Source organism: Vicugna pacos, chromosome 26 (genome assembly GCF_048564905.1).
Source record: "Vicugna pacos chromosome 26, VicPac4, whole genome shotgun sequence".
NCBI classification, from domain to species: domain Eukaryota; kingdom Metazoa; phylum Chordata; class Mammalia; order Artiodactyla; family Camelidae; genus Vicugna; species Vicugna pacos.
Window position 1 is genome coordinate 21,312,905 of NC_133012.1, and position 25,314 is coordinate 21,338,218.

The 25,314-nt window shown below is 38.5% G+C and overlaps 1 protein-coding gene across 2 annotated transcripts in view; it reads right to left on the minus strand.

Annotated features, from left to right (window-relative positions):
* Nucleotides 1–25,314, minus strand: part of TENM3 (teneurin transmembrane protein 3) — a 1,525,061-nt gene that overhangs the window by 349,237 nt on the left and 1,150,510 nt on the right. For both annotated transcript variants that reach the window (XM_072950498.1, XM_072950499.1), the window contains one exon: nucleotides 19,858–20,136. In XM_072950498.1, coding sequence (XP_072806599.1) covers nucleotides 19,858–20,136 — 279 coding nt within the window. The remainder of the gene's footprint in view (nucleotides 1–19,857; nucleotides 20,137–25,314) is intronic.

Below are 25,314 nucleotides of genomic sequence, written 5' to 3' on the forward strand. Positions count from 1 at the left end.
GTCTACCCAAGCGAATCTTGGCTCGTACCTGAATTTGTATTTTCAAAACATGTCGCCTCATTACATTTATTGCATTGTAAATGATATTTAAAATTGAGTTAAATAATTTAAAGAGAAAATATCAAGGGCTTGAAATGAATATCTTTAAATATAATGCAATCAGGTAGATATTTCTGCAATGTTTGGTGACATTAATGTGGTGATACTGAGTAACTCTGTTGACAATTAGTCAGAAGATGGAGCAGAGGTCTTATAAGAAAATTACTCCCAGGTGACAAAATATTGAAAATTCAATTATACTCTGTTTATCATAGGCTTATATTAGCAACTATATTCCTAATAAAGATCTTGATAATACGCAAATTAATGGGAGCACAGGGGAGTACTTTTAGAAATATTTTTTCTCCTTACAGTATTCTACAATATTGATTTCTAAAGTGCTCCAAATGACAGCATAAAGCTCACTAAAGAAAATTCTTAACATAAATTATATGCATAAGAACACATGATATATTAAAGTGCTCAAGATTACGAAAATAACCTTAATGTATAATGACAATGTGCAATAAATTTAATGTTTAAAATTTTAAGTTATTCAAGTGTATAAATCACTTGGGAAAGAAAATCTAGTGAATGCAAATAAGAAGAAACCATACACAGGATGCACAAATGGTCTGAATTCTAATTAAAACAGTATGTCATGGAAGCCAATGCATTCGGCCTTCTTTTTACAAAAGTGGTTTTAAAAATCATCCACAACCTAGAGCCCTTTCTAAACTATTTTTACAGGTCAGAGTACACATATACCTGTTTTCCCATCAAGAAGACCAAAATGTTCCTCTGCACTGAGCTTAGCTTTCGTACTTACTACTCCCACTGTTTTCTGATGTCATGCCTAGTTCAATGGATACTCCTTTTATTCATTTGGTTGTTGACAGATTTAACTGGGCACCTATTTGGGGTGTAGCTGCATTGCTACATGATCCATGGAACAGATTTAGAAGCCTAGTTCTCCTTTTCCAGGCACTGATGGAAGAGGGGAGGGGAAAAGACAGACACACAGATGACGTCTAAGCAACGCAGTACATGCTAAATGTCAAGGAAGAACGCAGGTGAACAGACATTACAGGAGTTTATGCTTTGGGTTATAAGGATAACAACAAGGAAGAGGTCCTTCAGTGGAGCCATGAAAGATTGGTAGGATTTGGGTCCGTGAAGAGTAGGCAGGAGGGTAATGCAGACAGTCAGCATGGCATGATCGAGGCAAAGAGGCAAGAAAGCACATGATTTATTCACTGGATGGCAAATAATCAAGAAGAGCCTGTAATAATGTCTTCTTCATAGAGAATCTCAAGAAGAGGAAGATAAGATTATTTGGTATTTAAACGATAGGAAAGCTAAGCTCAGAGAATTAAAGTCTTCCCAAGAAGGTTGATTCAACTTCTTTCCTGTCTTCTCAAGTGAACAAACATTTTTATGGGGCCAGGAACCAAGAGATTGGAGGAAAGAAATAATTTCTAAACATAAGGAAAGTATAAAAGAAGGGCAGAAATCTGAACAAGGTTATATATATGTTCCCTGCATACCTGGGGATTAAGAATAGTGGGGACTAAGAATAGCTTTGAAATAAATAAATAGTTTGAATTTGGTAAAAGTACATAGCAGTGAAAAGGTTTCAAGTAGGGAAGTAAGACAAAGTCACAATGTTGAAAACTTGGAAGGGATTTGGAAATGGTGAGTGGAAATAAAAAAAATAGAAAATTGAGCTCCACTTTGGCAAATTGCCTTGATTGCCATGATGAAAAATATATAATGCAAGTCATGTGAATTTATAATTTTTTTTAAATTTATAGCAGTTTATGTTTAGAAAATTCTTTAAAAAATTTCCAGTGTGAAAGAGACTCATATTTGCTGCTTTTGATGGCAATATGATTTTCGGTGGGAAGAGGAACAGAAAAGATAGCAAAGAAGCATCAGGAAGCCAACAGAGAAAAAGCAGAATTCCAAATCAAATGCAACTCAGATTCAGTCCGTGAAACAAACAAGATTTGGTGACTCCATTGGTACAAGAACCACTCTGCTAAAGGGCTAACCTTTGGAGGAGAAAAGGGACATCTGAGCAGTGTAATGCCCAAACTAATGAGAATTAATGCAAAAATATCAATAGAGACAAACACGTGACAAAGAGGTCTGAAATCACAAGTGTCTGGGGCTCTCATTAGAGTTATTGCTAAGATTCTGTATTATCCAAACCTGCAAGGTCTTGGCTTTCAGCTCTGTAGCCCCTGAAGATTCAGGAACAATGGCTTGGCTGTGTTTGTTGAATGAATAACTGAAAAACAAAGTAAGGAAAACTTGGATAATGATATTTTCGCCTAGTGGGGAATCTGAGATAAATTTCAAAAATGTTGTATAACTGGAAAGAGAAAATCAAAGAGAGAAGCTGAGAAGACATCCTCTCAATGGGGAGGTCGTGAGGCCAAGAGCTCCCCAAAACGAGTCCAGTGAGCTGGCAGGAAGCAAGACCCTTCCAGCCTTGCTTCAGAGGCTTCCGGGGAAAGGCTGATAAACTTGCTGAAGAGGACAGAGTTCAAATAAAAACTGGAGCGGGCTTGTCTGTTGGACCCTCTCCATAAGCCAGCAGGTGTTTCTCTGTGTTAACTTTGAGGAGGCAAAGAAAAATAAAACCTCCTCTCCAGGAAGCAAGGAAGCTACTGGACGTGAGAAACGTTATCGTCCTCTAGAGGGGGTGGCGGACAAAGAGGTGGGGGGGATGGGGCACTGCCAGGACAGTCAAATTGGAAAGTCATGTGCTAATTAAATAATCAAGGAAGCAAGGAATTAGGGGATTTGGTACACATTACTGTTCCTTCCAAATGGATTACTTATTTTTTTCTTCAGCCTGGGGGCAGATCACCACTGCTCATTATATGCATAGAAAATTGGAAGTCCTTGTATTTTTGGTTATTCTCATAACGTGACCCATTTTCAAATGCATCACACATGCTTCCAGTCTTTTGCATCTTGTGCATGTTTTACTACTTAAAAAAAAAAAACCTTTCTGTTTTATTGACCAAATATCTATTTGCAAACAAAATACTCTCAGAAGAATATATTTTCCAGGTGAACTAGGGAAGAAACAGAAGTAATGAAAATACATTTAAAGTATAATGAAACAATCTGAAGTCATTAATGACGTAAACTGCCCTGTCGAGGGTTCCTTAAAAGTTGGCGAAGATGTCAGTGTCACATTTAATACAGAAAATATGCAAAGTATAGTTAAAAGAAAGAGACTACTGGTTTATGTGTTTTCATAACATAATGAATCTGTTGACAGTATGTATATTGCTGTTACTTATTATCCCACAGTGACAAGAAAATGTCACCAATTACTGGCTACAATGACAGAACACAATTTATTCCTAACAATTTATATCCATAAGGGGAAAAAAAAGCAGGCTACCGAAAGCCAGCTACCATTCCACTCCCCAGCAGCAGTTTTCTAACTGGAAGTACGTTTGCAAAGGATAACAAGTTATTTTTGTTAATGAGTATTTGCATAATTTACCTATGTAACACCATCAGCTACAAACTAAAATAAGATACTTACTCTAAGGGATATTTTTAAATCAGATGTAACTGAAATACCACATTTGTAGAGCAGGCTTTCGTCAACTAACATATTGTATCCTGTTCTAAACCTAGATGTCTTTAAAGCTGCAATGACTTTTAGAGTGAGGGAAGCAAGATTTGAACAGGTACTAAGTCAGCCTTTCAAATAGGTATTTACTGCTTACCCTGGCTTATTAAAAACAACAGGTTGACAGAATCAGGTATTTGAATATCTCAGTTACAAAGAAATTCAGAGTGATGACATGAGAGAGGAGAAAGAGGGGGAGAGGGTCTGACAATTAATAAGCAGATAATTAACAATAATGATTAAACTAGGCATTACAATACAATTTTACTAAATTAGGAAGATCAGAGGATGTGAGAAGAGAGTTATAAGAAAATTCTGATCTTGTAAACTACAGCAGAAAATATAGTCTGGGAAATGAAAATTTTACAGAAATTTCTAAAGAAATCCAAAATTGAAATAACAAAGAAATTCATGAAGAAGCAGGAGGAAGGGAAAAGTAGCAAGTAATGCATCTTCTGAATGGCTTTAGTAACATCGCAGTAAGATTTAGATCAGGATTGAATTAAAGGGCCACAAAAGACGACTTAACCATTGAAAACGTATGTAGAGGACAGACGCCATGCTTCTTCACATACTGACGATATTCATCTTAGGCACCAAAAATAACGTTGAGCAGAAATGTGACGCTACTACCATTAAAATGGCGATAGAGTGTGTGGGTGTTTGTGCGCATGTGTGTGTTTTGAGGTCCTCAGAAACTAAGGAGACATGATGAATTGGGGAGACGCTCAGTGAAGAATGAAAATGATGAGGTCTAGGCAGTAGGATCAGTTCATCAAAGAATGAGTATTGGCCCTAATTAATGTTGAGAAAAGAAGGCTAACAGTCTTGCTACTCTGTAAGTATAAGAAGGATTATGGCACGAAGATGAGGACTAAAATTGCTCCATTTCATACCAAGAACTTGGGATAAAAAATCACGAAAAAATTTCTAATTAAACACAGATACAGGTAAGAAAAATACCATATGATATCCCCGAGACTCTAAAAAAAAGGCACAAATGGATGTATTTACAAAACAGAAACAGACTCACAAAGAAAACAGACTTGTTAGTTTCCGGGGGGAAGGAAGAGGATGGGAAGGGATAAATTGGGAGTTCAAGATACACAATACTAATATATATAAAAAAGATAAACAACAAGTGTATACTGTATAGCACAGGGAATTATATTCAATATTTTATAGTAACCTATAATGAAAAAGAATATGAAACAAATATACGTGTGTACATGTATGACTAAAACATTATGCTGTACACCAGAAATTGACACAACATTGTAAACTTCAATAAAGAAATAAAGTAAAAGAAACAAACAGACAGATGCAGGTAAATTCAGAAGAATCATGATGTCTAGTAGGGTTGTGTCTGTCCAGGCTTCCTGACAGAGAATAAATCGAGTGTCTCACAAGGTCTCTGACTTACAGATTATGATGTTCCATTATCTGGAAGATTCTTTAGCCACATAAAGCAGAATTGATTTGCAGAGATCATTTCCCCTAGAAGCAAGCTGCTAATCACATGAATATTCTTCCAGTGAAATAATAACCTGAATCAGACTGTGTTTTGAGAGCGTGGAGCATTTCGAGAAAGACACAGATAGTAATACTTGGGGATATTTGGGGAAGGACTGATTCGTGCATGGAAAATCAGGAATGACCACGGTCAAAAACAAAACAGTGTGTGCCACACCAAATCTTTCCTGGAAAAGTGCATGGAAGAGGAAGAGAAAATGTTGTTGACTGTTTTTTGGTTGTCAAAGCTGGCTTGATGAACTTTTTGAAAAGGTTGAAATATTTAAGTAATGCCAGTTATTTTTGGTTTTGTTTGTTTTTTTAACTGAAGTATAGTTAACTTACACTATCATATGGGTTTCAGATGCACAGCGTAGTGATTTGATGTCTTTATAGACAACACATCATACAAAGACATTAAAATGCCATTGACTAGGTTCACTGTGCTGTACAATACACGCCTGTGATTCGTTTTATAACTAGTGAGTTGGCACATCTTAATTCCCTTCACCTATTTCACCCATCCCCCACCCAACCCCCTGTCAACCACTGGTTTGTTCTCTGTATCTGTGAGTCTGTTTCTGTTTTGTTTTATTTGTTCATTTGTTTTGTTTCTTTGGATTCCACGTATAAGTGAAAACATAACAGTATTTGCAAGGATGTAGAGAAAAGGGAACACTCGTGCGCTGTTGGTGGGAACATAAATTGGTGCAAAACTGTGGAAAACAGTATGGAGGTTCCTCAAAGAACTGAAAATAGAACTACCATACGATCCAGCAATTCCACTCCTGGGTACACATCCGAAGAAAATGAAAACACTAATTTGAAAAGATATGTGCACCCCTAAGTTCACTGACGCATTAGCATAGCCAAGGTATGGAAGCAACCTAAGTGCCCATTGACAGGTGAATGGACAAAGATGTTTTATATACAAACACACACACACAGAGAAATAGTACTCAGGCATAAAAAGGACTGTAATCTTGCCATCTGTGACATCAGAGGTAGATCTAGAGGGTGTTATGCTCAATGAAATGTCAGACAGGGAAAGTTACTTTTGTATTCATCTATTAAACACTTAGGATCTACTTGCTAGGTATGGTAAAACATTTACCAAAAAATTTCTTCCTGAGTATCCCTACTAAGCAAATTTTCTTAACTTCTATAATGAAATACCATATGATTCTTAATGTTTACTTAGATAAAACTCTTAGCACTGAAACCAATTTATTTTAGGAATCTGGAATGAATGAGTAACATAGATGGAATTTTAGTAAAGACAAAACAAAAGGTAACAAAACTTTTGTAGGCAATAACGTATATTGTATTAGTGTAAGGGTCACAGTTCTGGTCTTTGCAGGTGTAATACTTAGACGTATACAGAAGTCAAGGAAACTTGGATTATGTTTGATTGATGCAAATAATGAACCTAATTTTTTTGCTCCTTTAGATAGTTTATTAGATTCTTATGCTTCACGTCTTCACTTCGCTGACCCTAACCTCACCCAGCATGGCTTCCTCCCTTTGGAGTAAATCCTCAAGGAAACACTTTGCAGCATTAGCTTTGTACGGTTAACCAAAGATAAAACAATGCATATTTTTAAAAGTTATTTAGAAAGAAGACACAGTTTGAAGAAATTCAGACGCAAAGACATAGAGTGAATGGTTCAAGATAAAACAGTGAGTTAATGACAGAACCAGACTAAGAAACCAGATCTTTTCACTTCTAATCAGGTGTTCTTACCAGTCTGCCTGAGACTCTTCCCTTAACATAGGAGGGTAATGCCTTAGACTAAGAAGCATGAAAGAAATTCAACTGCACAGAAGCTCAAGGTGATATGGAAGACACGTAAATTTACAAAGCCTTTTCCTTCTCTTTAAAGAGGAGGTGATCTGAGGGGACCTAACTCTGCCATTGTCTGGATACCAGCAGATTCCACGCAAGGACAGGCGACGCAGTAGAGTGGGGCTTGAGATCTAGTGCTCACGGGGCCTTAGCCAGATGCACAGATTCGCTAAGCCTTCATTTTCTTTCCGTAGCAAAACAGGGGTAACAATACAAACTTCAGAGTGTGGCAGATGGAACACAATAGGTGCTCAATAAAATCCAAATATCTCTTTCTGTCTCTGCCTCCATCTCTGTTGACTTGTATTCTGCCATTTGGATTTTCATATAATGATTCTTCTAAGGAATGATGACAACATTCCCATCCAAAATCCTTACCAATTATCAGGGGGAAGGTGATGGTTACAGAATGACTATTTTCACACAGTTTCTGTACACTAATGACACTTTCCATGGAAAGTCAAAGGATTTTGAAGAGGATATAAACTCTTCCATAAAGAAATGATGTCTTAATAGCAAAATCGGAATTGGCTGGAGTTAAGAGGATTTCTGTGGGTGAAAGTTTCCAGTTAAGACAGGATAAGAAACGTATCTCATGGAAAGGGAGAACCTAAGCTCTTACACTTCCTGATATTTCTTTGGGAAAAGAACTCTTGCCTGACAGCCGTCAATCATCGATGAGCTATCCATCCGGCACGAACTGCTTGAAATACGGGAGAGGTAACCAGGACTCACGGGTATACATATGGCAGTATTCTTCCCCCTCAAAGTGCAAACTTTTCACCTCCAGATAGATTCCTTTTCAGCAATTTTTATCCCTTTAGCATTCACTCTTGGAACAGATAGGTAAAAATATGACAGTACTTTAAAGGAACGCTGTAGCCTGTGCTCCCCTTCTGACTTTCTGCACTAATCTCTTAATGTTTTGAGATGAAATAGAAAGTGCACTCAAGGTGCTAAAGATGAAACCATACAGTTGACATCTAGACCCTTAACAGATGCAAATGTGGACAACGAGAGCTACTGTAATTGAAGTTCTTTGTCTTTACAGCATTGAAGGGCCCCCTGGCCAAGTGCTGGGACACCACTGCCTTTTACAAGCCACCCACAGAACTCAACCATCCTGACAGAAAAATCTTGATCAGGATTGAGACCCACTGGTGGAAGGGCAATAAGGGTGACTATCAGCAATTATGCAGCCCCCTTCCTTGCACCATCGCGGTGTTCTCCGGGGGTTCCCTTGGAAACCGTATCAGTTGCATAACCCTCATTATGGCCGTGGCGAAGACAAAGCCGAGCGTACAGGAAATCTACTTTATGCAGCGATGGTTTTGAGATTTGGCAGGAAGCACCTGAAATGGGTCGGCATAAAATACTCTCAGACTCTGCTCTCAATCGCTAAGGCTCTTACTCTAGTAGCAAATTAGTGCACCTTAGAGTTAACTGGAATGAGCATGATGCAGGATTCTTGCTGGATGCTCCATGATAACTGAATGTCTTATTCGAAGCGATGACTCAGGAAAAATGAAGAAATACTGGTCTCTTTTGAGTCTGAACTAGATCTGTTATCATTCACTATCCATCTTGTTTTCTAATAAAGCCACTGCATATTCCCTTAAGTCCACATTTATTTTTAGTCTTCGATAGCATCTTTTTCATTCTGTTTGCTGTTTCACAAGCTGCAACGGGCATTCTTCTGCAATACGACTTTATGTAATTGTGCAGATGAAAGTCTGTTTCAACTGTCTTTCTGTGGATTTTCCTTTTTTTTTCCCTTACTACAGCAAGATTTTTTTCCAGGTTCTGCACTCAAAAGCTTGGAGTCATCTTTGGCTCCTCGACTGTTTCTCACATTACAAAGCCCTCCAGCCCCACGACAACCTGTTCCTTCCCCGCTGTTCACCATAACACTTTCTGAGTGTTTATGGGACCCTGGCTCATCAATCCCAAGTTGGCCTCGATACAAGCCATTCATCGTGTCTCAGCGCAGCCTTAGGACTGGACAGACACAATGCACAGAGACAATCTTAGACGTTTCCGCATGACATCTACGTTCCTCACAAGTGGATTCCACTTAACTGTCAGCTTTAACTTCCAGTGCTTCCCAAGAAGACTCTTCCAGAATCGAAGGGCAGCCTCCTTATAAGGCGACCACTGAGTCTCCCTCGTTGCTTCCAAGCATCTCTGCAAGTTGTTCCAACTGGAACCACGCACCACTCTTCTGCTGCATTTAAACATATCTTTACCACCTTCAAAATCCTGCTGGAATTCTATGAATTCTGCAAAATCTTTCCTTTCCTGAATCTTTATTGCATTTCTCTTCTCAGTAGGCAGTATTTCATTCAGCTGTTGCTTTGTCTTCTGATTGTTTCCTTTTTGTAAAGTCCTGTGTCTCCAGTTTGATAAGCTTGACAGCAAAGGGTCAATTTTATTCCTTAAAAACATCTCTCAGAGTATTTGATATAAGGATGTTCACCAAATATGTGCATAATACAGCCTGACTTTTTGCAGAATCAATGCTTTATTTTTTAATGAAAAATAGATCTCAAGAACTGCTTCTGACATTATATGCAACTTCTACAAACCTGTTTAAGTCTATTTTTCCACTACACTTTTTGCAATGCCTGAATTACATATTACACTGCTGGTGCTAGTGGCTAGTGCATTCCTGAAAATGTTCATTTTTGGTTAGCATTCCAGATCTCCCAGAAACTAACAAATCTGAATTTAGTATCTAAAAACTACTACGTATGCAAGATAGCTCACAAATGTTATTCTACTTCTTTGCAAAGATTTAACAGCACAAATTGTTATTGATGTATTTACTAGATTAGCAAATATTTAAGAGACATTATGGAGCATCCCCTAATTAAATTAAATGACATCTAAACAGTGGAATTTTGTGAAGAAAAGCAATTTAAATTCTTATATCACAGACTACACCTAAAAATTCAGATAGATTAAATATGTAAAAAAAAAAGAAATATAAAAAAGGAAGAAAATAAAAATGACTATTTGCTCTAGGGGTAAAGTCAACATTTCTAAGCATATAAAAGGCCACAAGTAAATAATATAATTAACTTTATATTTTAGAAAATTCTTTTAGAAAAATAAAATAAAATCAAACTGAAGAAAATGTTCACAAAAGATTTAGATTTAAACCTTTTAAAAGAGACAAAGGGTTATTAAGATTCTTATTTTGTGAAACCTATGCAATTCAATAAGAAAAAAAATTGTATATGTACATGTGTATCTCTATCTCTTGCATCTTTTCCAAAGGCTGTGGGTTGATGGAAAGAGATTTACCTCCTGCTGTTAGTATCACCTGCTTTCAGTTTTTTATTTATTTTGTAAGGATACAGAAACTTTGTGGAAATGAATTTGTGACTCCAAGCTGGAGTAAATACAGATTTTCTTGGCACCTAGAATCTCTAATAAGGAGTGCGCAGATGTTTAAGCAAGGTGAAATCCTGCTAGAGTTGAGGACCCTGCATCTGTGCTGTGCCCTAGCTCTTTTATACTTGGAGTTCATGTCATCACTCATCACTACTGCGGAACTTACACATATGTCTGCGAGCAGAAGGCCTGCGTTTAAGGAGTTGTTTATTTATATCAGGTCCTCTTGCAATCAAACCTGTCTCATCAAGGCCACATGTACACGAGGAAGAAAAAAGCAGAGTCAGTGTCCTAATGTCCTTGAATGCTATCTCTTCCTTCCAAGTTTCCTTAGGTTCTGGAAGATCCATTTCTCCATATACCTCAACAGAAAAATGGTCAAAGGGTATAAACTGGCAATTCACAAAAGAAGAAACACAAATGGTACACATTCATACATGAGAATATACTCACCCTATTCATCAAATGAACATAACTTATAACAATAGTAAGATACTATGATTCCATCAAGTTGCCAAACTTTTAAAGCAACATTCTTTGTCAATGGCTTGTGGAAAAAGACACTTATTTATACCACTGGAGGAAGTGTAAATTGATACAAGTTTTTTTCGCACGGCATTTTGACAGAGTATATCAAATGCTTTAAATTGTACATACCCTTTGGCTCTGATAGTCCATTTCCAAGAATTTATCCTAAGGTATTAGGGGATACAGAATTAGGGGCAAAGATTTAGTCTAAAGGATTATTACTGCAATTTATAATAGTGAAATTTATAATAGTGAAAATTCAAACAATGTAGATGCCCAAAAGTAGTGGATATGTTAAATAAATTATGATAAATCACAGCATGGACAAGTATGACGTTGTAGAAGAATGTCTAATCATGTGGGGCAACCTAGGTCAAAAGAGAAATTGCAACTTTAATTAAAAATTTACACACAAAGAATGAAAGTAGAAATATCAAAACAGAAACTAGTTCATACTCTCCACATACTTCTGTGTCTTCAAATGACATGTAATGCTAAGTAATTAAGATAGATAAATTAAGGGCATGGGTTTAAACACTCAGAATATTTTCTACTTAAAATTTCTGGGTCTAAAATAAAGTTCCATTGTCAGCATGAATTATTTCACATGGGTTACTGACACAGTACAATGCAAATAATGATTAAATGCTTAAAAAATTCTAATAATTATCTGAAGCCTTAAACTCTTTAAATAGGTTCATATAATTTAGTTCACCGATAAGCACGCTGTGTACCCTACATTCTAAACAGTGGTGTTCCAATCACAGTAAATGAGACATGGTCCGTCATAAGGGAATGTTTTATACTTGTTTGCTGCAGCAACTGACATTTCATTCAAGCTCTTTTAAATCCCCTGGGAATCTCCAGCTGCCATATGTCAAAATTTTAAGGTCTCTCTTTGTGAACTTTCACACCCCTGTAAAAACCAGTTGGGAGAGAGCCCACTTCCTACGGATTACTTTCATATTAACCAGTTAAAGACGGTTTAGTCCAAATGATTGTTTCACAAAGTCACAGTTTCCCCAAATTTCAATATGCAAATAATAACTCCCACTCTGGTTTTTTATAGCCTATTTCTATTTCTCTCACACATATCACTTGTGCTCTGGGTTTGTTTTTGGTTTTTTTTTCTTTGACCTCTTTCTGTGTCTTTTCTAAAAATTAGTGTTCGATAATGTCAACATGACATTCCTCTGCATGAACATTCTTCAGAGACTCTGGTTACCTACAGGAAAAGGTACAAATCTCTCGGCATGGCCATGAAGGCCCTTTGCACGATGGGTGGGGTGACCTGCGCAGCCTGAACGCCCTTCACTCATCCACACACAGCCTGGGTTCCAGGCTCCAAGAGCCTGTGGTGCTGGGAACAGTCCCCGGGAAATTCACACTTCCTCCCTTGCTGCTTTGTCTACATCTTGCATTTTTTACACATCCTTTAACCCTGTGTACCAACCTCCCTCTTCCTCTGTGCAACCTTCTCTCCTCTCCTGCTTGCAGTCTCTACAGCAAGAGTCCACTCTGTGCTGACACTGCCTTTGCGCTTTGTGTTGTAATACCACCGACCACGTATAAATGCACTTGCAACGTGCCATCTACTTGCCTGTCTGCCCAACCAGCCTGTGAATTTCTTAGAGTCAGGGACTATGTCTTACTCACTTTTTGATTTTCTTGCACCTGGTACAACACCTAGCATTTATTATTCATTGAATGAAGGTGTACTGGATGTACTAAATACGAGACCAATTCAAAGAGTCATATCGAAACTTAATTCCGTTTTCACTTTCTACGTGACTTCATATTTAAAGTCAAGGTACTATTCACAAGACATTTTTAATTGCCCTGTTCTCAAGTTTATACCCATTTGCATCCATTTTAATATACTTTCAATGTGCTTTTGCCTTTAGTTTCTGTACAGTCTAATCATTATGGAAACTTATCTCAAGTCCACTGATAAACAGAAAATTTCAATATAGTGAAACCCTCGTTCAAATGACTCAGTAAATTATGTACAGGATTTTCACATTTAAACTTGTACGTGTATGTTATGTTAATTAACAGAATTATTATGATCTGAGAAGAATATTCGATAAATAACACGCCCCAGAAATCAGTTAGTTGCTCTCCAAACACTTGAATGCCCTCGGAATGGCAAATAAACGAAGGTTCCATGGCTCTAACACTTATTTTTTCTATTTCAGTGATAATTACATCAATGAACCTGATTCAGCATTCACTGCTGTTCAATTCATTAATTAAAACAAGTTTTCTGCTACTACGGTGATTTTTCAAGGATATCAGACACACATTCAAAAATCAAAATAGCATACATCATCGGTTTTGATCTGTGTTAGGATGCTTCACTTTGACTTCAACTCCACAATTAAAAGAACACTTAGAATTTAAACAGACACAGCATATATTCTGTGTACTTTGAACAAACATACTTAGAACACAAGTTCAGTTTTATAGAAGTAGCAAAATTCGTGTGAAGAGCCGCAAAGTCCCAAGAAGTTCTTCAAATCCTCTTAGAATGGAAAATGCAAACGTATATGAATACTTACATGATAACCATTGGACTGAATTTTATAGGATTTTAATTTCAGGTTCATAATCCTAAATTTTCAAAAACTTTTGTTTAAATCACTGCTTACTCTGTGCAAGTGTCTTGTCACACGTTCTTGAACTGAATATATTTCCCCTAAGTGAAATACGGATGCTCTTGCTTCAAGAATGACAGGTTGCTATTTAAACAATAAACGTATACACATCAAGGCGATGTAATTATTTTTACATATGGGAGACTACCTGACTGTGTTTTGCAAAGCAGCACTTCAATTCCAAGCTTGATTTAGTAAGCCTGCAACATATCACTTTTGCTATTTTTGACATCCCAGAGCACCTAAAACATAAAATACGATTTACAGCAGTAGAACATGCCAGAACTGACCATTACATGCCAGAAGAGGGCCCATTATGGAATTTATATTCAAGTTACGGTGTAGAACGTGTAGTCGAGTTGCATACAATTAGAATAACACCGAAATACCATTTCTTTCTTGCAGCAGCGGTGTTCTACCTAATTTTCACAATCAATTTCCAAAGTCAGCTGCAAGTTGGTAAAGACCAAGGCGAAGGGATGGAATTAGGCTCGTTAGGCAAAATAATGCACCTCTCTTGAAATTATTTGTGGGAAACTGAAATATTATCCCCTTGTAAAAAGAGTCAGGAGAGAAACGACATCTTTGTCGTCATCTGAAGCACCACAAGTATCTGACAAACAGGGAGTCCAGCGTCACTAGCAGTTTCTCCCCATCCAGTCTAGAATTTAATCGGGGATGGGATAGCTACAAACCCTTCCATTTCCTCTCTCTCACCTACACGCCGTTGCTCAGAAAGAGAAAACATTGCACCGCCCACTTTTCCGGAGAACATATGTTGCCTGGCGCGGTAATTTGGATTGCAGAATGGCTGAAGTTCTCCACTGAGAGAGTGATGTGAACACCACTACGTTCGTCTATCAAATTGGTTTAAGGGGTATATCTTTTTTTTTTTTTCAGGACAGTAACTCAACTTGTAGACTTTATCTATACAGAAAGCAGACATCAAAACTACTATTTCAGAAGGCAAGAAAATTGGTATTTGGAAAGGTTTTAGCCCAGCAAAGCAAGTATCCATCACACCTAAAAACACTGCACATTAATGTATACCCTCTGTTAGCCAAATTGGCCCTTAATACCTTAGCATCACACACTATTAGGGTGGCATTAGTGAGGTCCTATCACAGGTATGTGGCTCAGACCCCGGGTGAGAAATAAAGTCTTCCAGAAACGATTTATTTTACTGTGTGAGCTGATGAGCATCAGTTAAATTGCCTGTTAATTGACTGTCTGTCTAAGTAACATGCCTTTGAGGGAAACACGACTTTTGAAATTTCCTCTGGCCAGGAGGGGAAGAAGCTTGCTCAGATCTTTGAAGTCTCCAGCCATCAGACTCATTCTCAGCACCACTTAATGTACATTCATTTAATTACAGTGAATGAAAAAGTATGCGGGCTTTTAGAGAAAAATAGAAGAGTCAATAGATGGTGACAGAAATTCCAGGTTATGCAAATTACCGGTGCCTCTTCTGGGGGGGCCACTAGCTAGTGCTCCCTCATCTCCCCAAATGTACAAATACCGGACTAATGCCCACGGAGGGGGAGGGGACATTTACGGCGGGCCAAACCTATGTAGGTACTTGATATTGTGACTAACTTACAAGTTTATCTAACTTCATCTTCACAGCCACTTAAGAAGGAGAGAGAATTTCCCACCATTTACAAAGAATAATGGGAGTACACCCTCATTTGGAACTCACTAGATGCCGGGCACGACTGTTCTAAGCACATTATATACCAAGACTCATTGAATCCTGCCAATGACCCTATAAGGACTGTATACCGTTAACGCTTTTCTGTATTTTACCCCTGGGAAGACTGTAGCCCTGGAAGGTTAAGTCACTGCCCAAGGTCACACAGCCGGGAGGTGACAGGCTCAATCCAAATCCAAGTGGTCTGTCCCCAACAACACGCTGTCAACTATTGCCCTCAATGGAGGCTCTCAAGGTCTCCATCAGGATGAGGTAGAAGAGGAGAGAACCATTAGAAGCCTCCTTGGTCTAACAGCAAAGGTCATCACTTTCCAAAAGGCATAAGAAGTTTCAGAGACAGGAAGATGGAGTAAGATAAAGACCTCCAGATCTCCGGGGCTGATGACGCAGCCAGGCAGACGTGGGAGAGTTGGGGACTTGAGCTCGGGGGGACTCAGGAGCGAAGAGGCTTAGGGGTTGAACACAAGGAGTTAAACCCTGACCAGTGTGACTCTGCATCCGGACACCTCTCAGGATACTGGACAACAAAGGACAATGGCCTACACTGGCCTCCTTCTGGGAAAAGATGCACAAAGAAACACTTAAGCTTATACGTTGATGTTTTGGAAAAAAAAAGTGCTTTGTTCCTGACATTTATATAGATATTTGGAATTTAGATGAGGTAATTTGCAAAGCTAGAGAGTGGGAATTCAGTCAGGGGTCTTTCAACAACATATCAATCCAGAACATACTGGCAATTCTCCCTTTGATGGGGGCGTTAAACACTCCAGATGCCTTAAACAATCCAGAACATACTGGTCATCCTCCCTTTGAGGGAGGTGTCGCATCACATTTATTTGGTAACCTTTCAACAGCTCACTAGCATGGCTGCTGATGGGCGGTCACAAACCACGGACCCTCCAGTGCTCGCCCTGGAGCGCTGCAGTTGACTTAGAGGTTGTCAGTACGTGTCAGGAAAGGCCTTCTCCTGTATCTTTAAATTTGGACCAAGACTAACATTTGGACTTTAATATGAAACTCAACAGACAGTAAACATTTTTCCCCCCTCAAAATAATTTTTAACTTCAACTCCCCATGGTTGGTGAAGAGTTAGTTTTGCCAAAGAATATATTTGATCACTTGTTTAGAATCTCCGCTAACATGGAGACGTGTGACATGGTCGGAATGTTCCTCCCTCTCGCGGGATGCTCAGGCCATCAAAATTTCATTAGCCTCACAGCGGTTCCAGCGCCTTCTTAACTTGAACTGTTGGCCTCTTTATCAATAAATAAATGAAATCTAATCCCTTTCGTAGCTAAACTCTTCTTTGAAGTCATAACTGGAACATCAGGCACTCGGCTTGCATAATTTCACAAATGTTGAATAACTTTTTTTTTTTTAGAAGAAAACAGCCTTATTCACAGTTATTTCAAATGATGTAAACAGTCAGCCAACACTCCCCTGCTAAACCCGGGGAAAACAATCCAGCGTCTGGTGCCTACGCTAGTTTCACCTTGGTGAGTTATTTCACGCGAGTCCCTCTTGTTTTAATTTATAGAGAGAGATACAACAGAACTTCTAAGGACACATCTCAAGCTGATACAGAGATGAATGAAATTAGACAACTAAAATAATTGGAAGTCAAAGGAAAATGTAACTGGAAAATCAATCATCTTTCAGAGTGAGAGCAATTAAAAACGCTTGAGCTGAATTATTTGAGTAATTTTGTGTTAGAAATATTTGACTAGAAATGGTAATAATAGTGAAAATAGGTCATAGTTTTGAGGAGACTGTTTATGAAGATGTTAGAAGACCCTGTGTGTGATGACCAACTTTAGTTTCTACTATAACCCAGCTTCAGAAAAAAACACATGGTGTTTTTACATCTAAAAAAAGCCATCCAGTACTCTTACTTAATTCCACTATTCAAAATAAGGTCTGCTAAGTGTCAGAAAACTTTGCTTTCCCAGATCTTCATGTTATTTATTGCTGTAAGTAGAACCTCGCTCCTTCTGACTAATCACTGAAAATTCAGAACAAATGAATCGGAACTGGTCCTACGGACATACACACGGAATCTATGAACTAGCCAGTGTTCAGTAAGAGGTCATATCTATTTTATTTCCTCTTTTGCTTTCTTCCTTAAGTTGACCTCAATTGGAGTTCTTAGACCATCAAAACGTTGTTTAAAAAAACAACCACAGCCAAACCTCGGGGAAACAGTAAACACAAGTTTAAGTCATCACTTGCCCAGCTCAACAAACATTGCTTTTGACACTTTATACCCTTAACTTGGCTGACCTGTTTACTCTCAACAAATGCAACCAAATGTTCTGAATTTCAAGGCAAGACCCTCGACACCCTCTTCCTGCCTCTCTTCATTTCGCTTCAGAACGACCACTTGGAGAAATGAAAAAATGCAACTTTTCTCACTTTTCCATCACTCTGAGAACAAGGACCAGAGGTTCCTGGGGCAACAAGACCCCACTACGGTGAGTAACAAGCCACGCAGATGGGGAGGGGCAGTGGTGTGAGAAACGCCCCGGCCCCTCCTTCTCTTCCCAGTCATTTGTGTATCATAGCCTGTTAGCTAAAGGCTGCAAAGGATGCAACTTTTATATTTTCTGAAAGCAAACAAAAAAAATGACGTGTTCGGGAATTCACTGTGAGACAGTTTCAGCACGTGTACAATTTTAAAAATAGTAAAATTAATTCATATTTTACCAATTCGGATACAATAACAAGATGCACTTATCGCGAGAGAGAGAAAGAGGGGCTACAAAGGTCACGTGTGCAGAGGACAAGCTGACCCAGCAGGAAACGGTATTTAACAGATAGCGATTCAACGGGACTCTGACGCAGTTAATCAGAACTGAACGCACTGTTCCGCTGCCCTCTCCTCTTTTCTCTTCTGTAACCATCATAACTTTTGTCATGTGTCTTAGAGAAATCAAATGTCAAATAATACATTGAAATATTACCGTTGTACCTACCATTGCTTGAAGAGTGCAACCTGAAGATGCGGACGGACGCAAAGCAAAGTTTATGCCAAATCTCACCTGGCTTCTGAATCCACAATGAAAACTGACAGAAACACAGGTTTGGTTTGTTTTTTGTTTTTTTGTTATTTTTATACTGAGGTGAATGGATTAGCTCAGGAAAATGTTGTAGTCTGATTCTAAGACTCATTTTGTCAAAAAGAACTGCCCTTCTCTCCTGTTGCGGGTTGGGTGGAAGTCGGCCTCCACCCAGAACTGACACTTCCGAAATGAATATATATTGAGTGCACATTATTAGTTGATTTTAACTTTGGTTTACTGCACTAGCGTATTCTACATAAGATATTGTTTTAGTTGGTTTACAGTAGACATCCCCCCCCCGGCCCCGAATAGCAAGAAAACAAGCAATAAGCAGTTGGAAGCACTCAGCACCACTTCATACCATGACTTAGCTGAGACCGAAAACTGACAACGGACTTGTTTTCCTGTCACAAAGCGAAGCTGACAAAGTTGCTCAATAAATAATAAAAATGAAATATCGCTGGTCAAACACCACCTTTCTCTTCAAAGAGCAACGCAATTTTTCCATTTTAATTTTCTCTTTGCTTTTTGATGCATCTATGCACATAGCATTAATAACTCAATCAAAGCAGCAAGCGCACCGTTAACAGTAAATACTGAAGGAGACACGTCACTGTGTTGTCCGGTGTACTGGTGCTGACACTCCACTTCTCCCAGAAGCCGCGCTGCCTAAAAATTAAGCCCTCTTTTAAGTCTATTATTGCATGCCAATTAACTGTTTATTATCCTGTATTGGCCATAGAAAAAAGCCTCAGTAATTTCTAAAGACGTTTTTCTTACAGTATATAAAGCTGCTATTTGGAAATTCTAAAATCCAATTTTTGTGCACGGATTTAATTGCAGAGTAATCCAGTCCCCAAAGCACATCAAAGGCCACACTCCCTCTCTTTACCAAGATTTCAATTGCTCTCATCAACTGGGAAGTTTAAAGCATGATCAAATTTGCTCTTCAATCACTGGAGCCCTGTTAAACTATTCTGTGTGCTCACTCATCCATTCTAAGATTCTGGAACTTCTTTGAGATATTTTCAAGAGAAATCTACAAAGACATCTTTGATTGCAAGTTGGCTCTGGGGTAAACTTGATCACCACTTGCTTTGCGGTTCTGCAGAGGATAACAGGTGATGTGGTCCAAGATAAGTCAAAGCCAACCTTTTTTTTTACCCCCATACATGATTAAACTGGTTTTCAAAACAATAGCTAACACAATAGAGACCACTTGCATAATTTAACAATCTGATGCCGAATATTGACTTTTTTTCCAGGAAATAAAAAAAAAAAGCAAATTCTTCAAGAACATTTCTGCATTGAAATACAAGGAAAGGAAGAAGAAAGAAAGAAAGAGAAGGAAAGATGGGAGGAAGGAAGGAAGAAAGCCAAATCAACCAAAACGGGCAGAAGCACTGAATGCCAACATTATAAAGCCAAAAAAAAAAAAAGCCACTTACCGCCTTCACTGTCCGACTTGTTCTCGTGCTCCGTGTCTGTCAGGGTGAGGGCTGAGTTGGACCGACTTGACAGGCAGGAGCTGCGGCCTGACTTGACCCCCCTGCCCCACAGTCTCATGGCATGCTCTGGGGACATCACTGCTTCATTGTCAGTATCAGCATCTGACCCTGCACTGATAGAGTAACCTCTGTGGGGGAGCCCCATTTCCGCACAAAATGCCAGTCCTCTTCGAGTTGCTGGTTCACAAACGCCTAACTGCCTTAGGGTAAAATTCTGTCCTAATTAGGGGGAGAAAAAGATAACAACTAGTGAGTATATGTTTAGTTTTAGGTTTTTTTTAAAAAACAAAATCTCCCTAAAACAAACAGTCAAGCATTCAGGTTTTTCAGCTATCAGCACCAGGTGTTTGCATTAGTGTCACATGACATGTAGTCAAATGGGTCCAGTTAGGGGAGGGGGCGGGGCGCCACCGCTGACTTTCCACATCCCCCAGCTCAGAGCTCCTTTGTCAACCCATTTTACCTCCAGAGAGACGGGCAGCTGAAGCAGCCCGGACCATGAAAACTCAGCCCAGAAAAAGGCTTTGTTATTTGTCATCACTGATGGGCTTGTGTTTACCAGACTTGCGAAGCAACAGAAATTATCAGAATCCTTTCCTGGGTCCTGGCTCTCATCCTTCACATTCAGACTTTCCCACCCAGATGTCACCCCTTTGGAAGAGAAAGGATTGCCCTCTAGAATAAGTTACTCAATAAGTAAAAACAGGAGCCTGGTCAGTCTTTATTATATTTTTCCCACCTAAAACTTAAACCAATATAAACATGTATCGTGTGTGTGTACAAACACACACTACCTTTTGGGGTGTAATGTCTTAGAAATTCATAGACATCTGACTTTCCAGACTTTTTGCTTTGATAACCATCTGACTTTCTTCTAGATCTTTTTGGCTTTAATGAAGACCTGGAAACATCTGTATTGATCAGAGTAAACCAATTCTTGCAAATCAAGTGCACTCTAAAAATAAAGTGGGAGTATTATGTATTTAAAAATTAATGATAAAATCAAGTTCCCTGAAAAATAAATGGTTGTGAGCCCTGAAGGCTTTTACTAATAAATTGAGCATAATAAAACTCATGACACTGCAATAACTTAAAGCAAAAGTGTTTAAATTAGGTGACACTTTCAAATGACTGCCATTATTGATGGCTTCTCCAGTCCTGTATTTATTCCTGAAATTCCACCTATGTTTTATGATCTTCGGGATGAGAAGGGAGAGAAAAATGTTTGCATAGAGGATGCACATGTGGGTCCTCTGTTCCCTGGCTCACTGGGGTGGGAGAGTCTGAGATTTAAGTACCAACTAGAATCAAAATCCAGGTAAAGAATAATAGGATACCAAGACTGATTTAACTGCTACCATGTAACGTCAACCTTTTAAGAATATTAAGCATTTATATTACTCATAGTTTTCATTTTCCCTACCTCCTTCTCTCACATCTATGAACATTTTAAAGTGAATTGGCTGGTCTGAGAAATAACACACATTACATTTTAAAAAAGAGGGCGTCATAAATTACTGGTAATAAAATAATAACGTCTTGAATATTCTAGGAAATGAATCAAACATAATGCACAAGATAGTAAATATTTGGTTGTAAAAATATTATCAGCATCTACAACTCAGCCCATTTTAACCTGCGTGGTTAATGGCTTTATTGCTGTGGTCCTATCAGAAGCTGGAATCAGCTTTATCTCAGCCAGACTTCCAAATGGATTCTGACAATGACACTCATAAATAATGGAAATTGGTTGCTACAATTAGCTACAAATCATCTCAGAGAGCTGGGAGTAAGTATCTGAACCAAAAAGTATGTCAAAGAAAAAGGAAGTCACAAAAATAAAGAGGAAGGAATAAGAACCCATTGCATGGTGAGAAAGCGGGCAAATTTAATGAGGTAAGACACAATATTGTCAGTATTTTTCAAAGAACCCGTGTGGATGTACTTATGAAAGTAAATCTAAAAAAAAAAAGGTCAATGTCATGGACAGTTAATGGAATAGCTGTGGAAGGGCTTACTCATTGTTATTTGTAGACCACATTTAAAATTTGGAGGGGGAAAACGGGTGTAAAACAGTTAAACGTCACCATCACACATGTTGGTTTTCCAAAATAATTTTAAATGATGAAAATGAATGATAAGATTCTGTGCATTTTCCTCTACTTTAGGAGGTGTCCACATTGGAGAATAAAAATAAGAGAAGAGTTATAAGACAGTAAGAACTCCCTTTCTAATCTCTGAAATGTAACTTAAAACATTTTCCATGTTATTGACTCTTCACACTGTTGCCATCTTGATGCAAAAATCTATGGGGTAAAGGAAAACAGAAAACTGAAATCTTTATCTTTTTTATCCAGGTATGTAAACACAGCTCATTTTGCCAATGACTATTCAAAGCATCACCCCTATAAACTGATATGTGAACCCCAAACTCCTTAAACATCTGACCATCTGAAATCAATGTCTCGCCATGATGCAAACTCTTAAGGGCTGTGTCTGAAATGCAAGCTGGAAAGCAAACTGTTAGGTTTTTTTTCCTGATTTAAAGTTTGCTCTTGTTTCCTCAGGAATGAACACTAAACCTGACCTCCGATGGACCTAAGCTAAAGCCACTTAACTGGCTCCCTTCACGTGACTTCATCAAATTGTTTTCATCTTTCAGGGTTGTCATGATTTGATTTCAGAGATGATTTATGACAGACTAGCACAAAGAGAAGCCAAATGAAAAGTGACTTAAAAAATAAACACCTGGGCAAATGTCATTAATAATCAGAGAGAAATGTATAATTTGAAGGTGGGGAGAGGCTCATTTTCAAATAATTTTAGAACAGCCACATCACCACCAAGGTTGACTTTTCCTTCATTCAATAATCTATACCCAATGTTTCAAATTCTATGGTTGTTGATTCTCTTAGGTAAGATCTTGTAAGGATTCTTCGTATGATCCCTTGTTTTAATGCAAACACCCCTGGGGAGACCTAGCTATTAAGTTAGAATAGTCTGGTAGATTATTTCCCACAATTCAGCAAGGTTTAGCGAGATGGGCTATCCTTATGGAAAGCACAGGCAGTTTTGACAAAAAGAAGGAAGATGGGACAGAGTCTTGATTAGGAAAGAGGCGGCAGGCTGAGGTACCATGGCACTGGGAGGTTTGGGCTGGACTGCAGTTGGTGGGGGAGAACTTGAAGTCAATGGGGGGGTGGAGAAGTGGGAAGAGACAGGCTGAAAAGGCAGCAAAGATGCTTCTGGAACCAGACTAAAACCTGGACCATCTTGCTTAAAGTCAGCTTTAGCTTAAAGTAACATGAATGAGACGAGAATCCATTTATTCTTCCTTTCCATGGTTTCTTCAGATTGTGTTCTTTGCCATGGTTCTAACACCATTATCTTAATTTCCTTCTTTGTCCTGTGGAGTCTTATATTAATTCTGTTTGGCTGAGACTGGTGAAATCAGTATTTATCTCCTGCACATTGAATTTTGATAACCTTGATCAGCAAGGCCAACCACAGAGTTTCCCATTACAATTTGAAACAGTCCCAAAATAATAAATTGCAGCAAGAAAAAAGTATACCTGAGGATGAAATTTCTGGTGATTAAAAGACAAGGTTAGCTTGAAGTAGATTAGGCATTTTTGTTTTATGACACTCATAAATTTGAAAAACCTATAAAGGGAGAACTAAATAAATACAACCCAGGCAGGCTGTATCATTTTAAAAAAAGTTCACATTTTGAAAAATGAGTGAGAGTGTGTGACAAAGTGGAAAGGACAATGTAAAAACAGACTTAGGTGAGGCTGGCACTGAGCACAGCTACCTCTATAAGAAGAGAAGGGGGTTGGAAAAATAGCCTTTTTCTCACGTGGTGCCTATAACTAGTCAGAACAAGAAGGCATTTTTCAAAGCTGCAATGCAGAGGGATGTTCACCAATGGGCAAGACATCTGCTACGTCTGAGTGAGTTGAAAAGAAAAAGACTCCACATGAGGGACCAGGCTCGGAGTGACACAGGGTGATGACAGAACCCGGGGGAGTGTGGTCCAACATCTGAACTCGTGGTACTCCCTCCCCTCTTTTGTCTAGATTTGTCTAATGTTGAGATTTTGCCTTTTCTTTCTCTCTTTCACTTATTTGTTCTTTTCTCCAAAACTGCTTTCTGAGATATTAACTCACAAACCATACAACGCCCCTACTTCATGTGTCCCAGTCAGTGGTTTGTAGGACCCCCATGGTGGTTTGCGGCTACCACCACAGTCCATTTCAGAACACTTTTTACCACTCCAACAAGAGACTTTGCACCAGTGATCAGTCACTTCCCGTTTCTCGGCTTAGCTCTCCCTCCAAGTCCTGGGCAAGCACTAATCTACTTTCTGTCACTACACATCTGCCTATTCTGGACATTTCAAATAAAAGGGAGCCGACAGTATGTGGGCTCTTGTGACTGACTTTTTTCACTTAACGTAGAGTTTTTGAGACTCCTCCACATTGTAGCATGTGTTAGTACTTCATTCCTTTTTATGGCCAAGTGCTGTTCCATCTTATGGACACACCACATTTTATTTTTCCATTCACCAGCCAGTGGACATTTGAGTTGTTTCCACTTTTGGGCTATTATGAAAATGCTGCTGTGAGACTCCGTATGTATTCATACCTCTTGTGTATATACCTGTGAGCTGCATTGCTGGGTCATATTGTAGTTCTATGTTTAACCTTTTGAGGAGCTGCCAGACTGTTTTCCATAGTGGCGGCACCATTTCATTCCCACAAATAACGCAGGAGGATTCCAATTTCTGTTTACCCTCATCAACACTTGTTATTATCTGTTGATTCTCTTATACCTCATTACAAGTGTGTACACCATACTGCAAATCTGCAATGAGGAGCTGGAATATAGGTCACTGGTACTGAAATGTGTACTGAATTTCAAGAATCATTTTTCTCTTAAAAAGCAGTTGATTCTGTGGGTCTGCTATGAAAATTTGTTATTACTTTATTTTATCAAATTTTTCTTTGTCTTCCACTCTGCTGCTTCAGTCCTTGAAAATATTTTATTTCTGATGTTAAAAATATTTTAGAGACTGTATCCTATAGAAGTAAAATCACCTGATTGTAAACATACATGTACAAATAATGTTTCTTAGGGCATTGCTGCAAAAATTAAAATAACAGAAATGTTTACTAGAAAGCATATGGCTAACTAAGGTCTATATTCCTTGAATGGAAGATTATGTGGCCAGCATAAAGAGAGGGTTTGGATCTATATCTTCTGTTCTGGAGTGAAGTCTATTATATACAATTTTAGTAAAAAAAATACCAGTTGCAAAGTAGTGTGTATAGTATGATCGCATTTTTGGAAACTAAGAGAACTGAGAGATTACATAAATGCTATGGTATTAAGTAC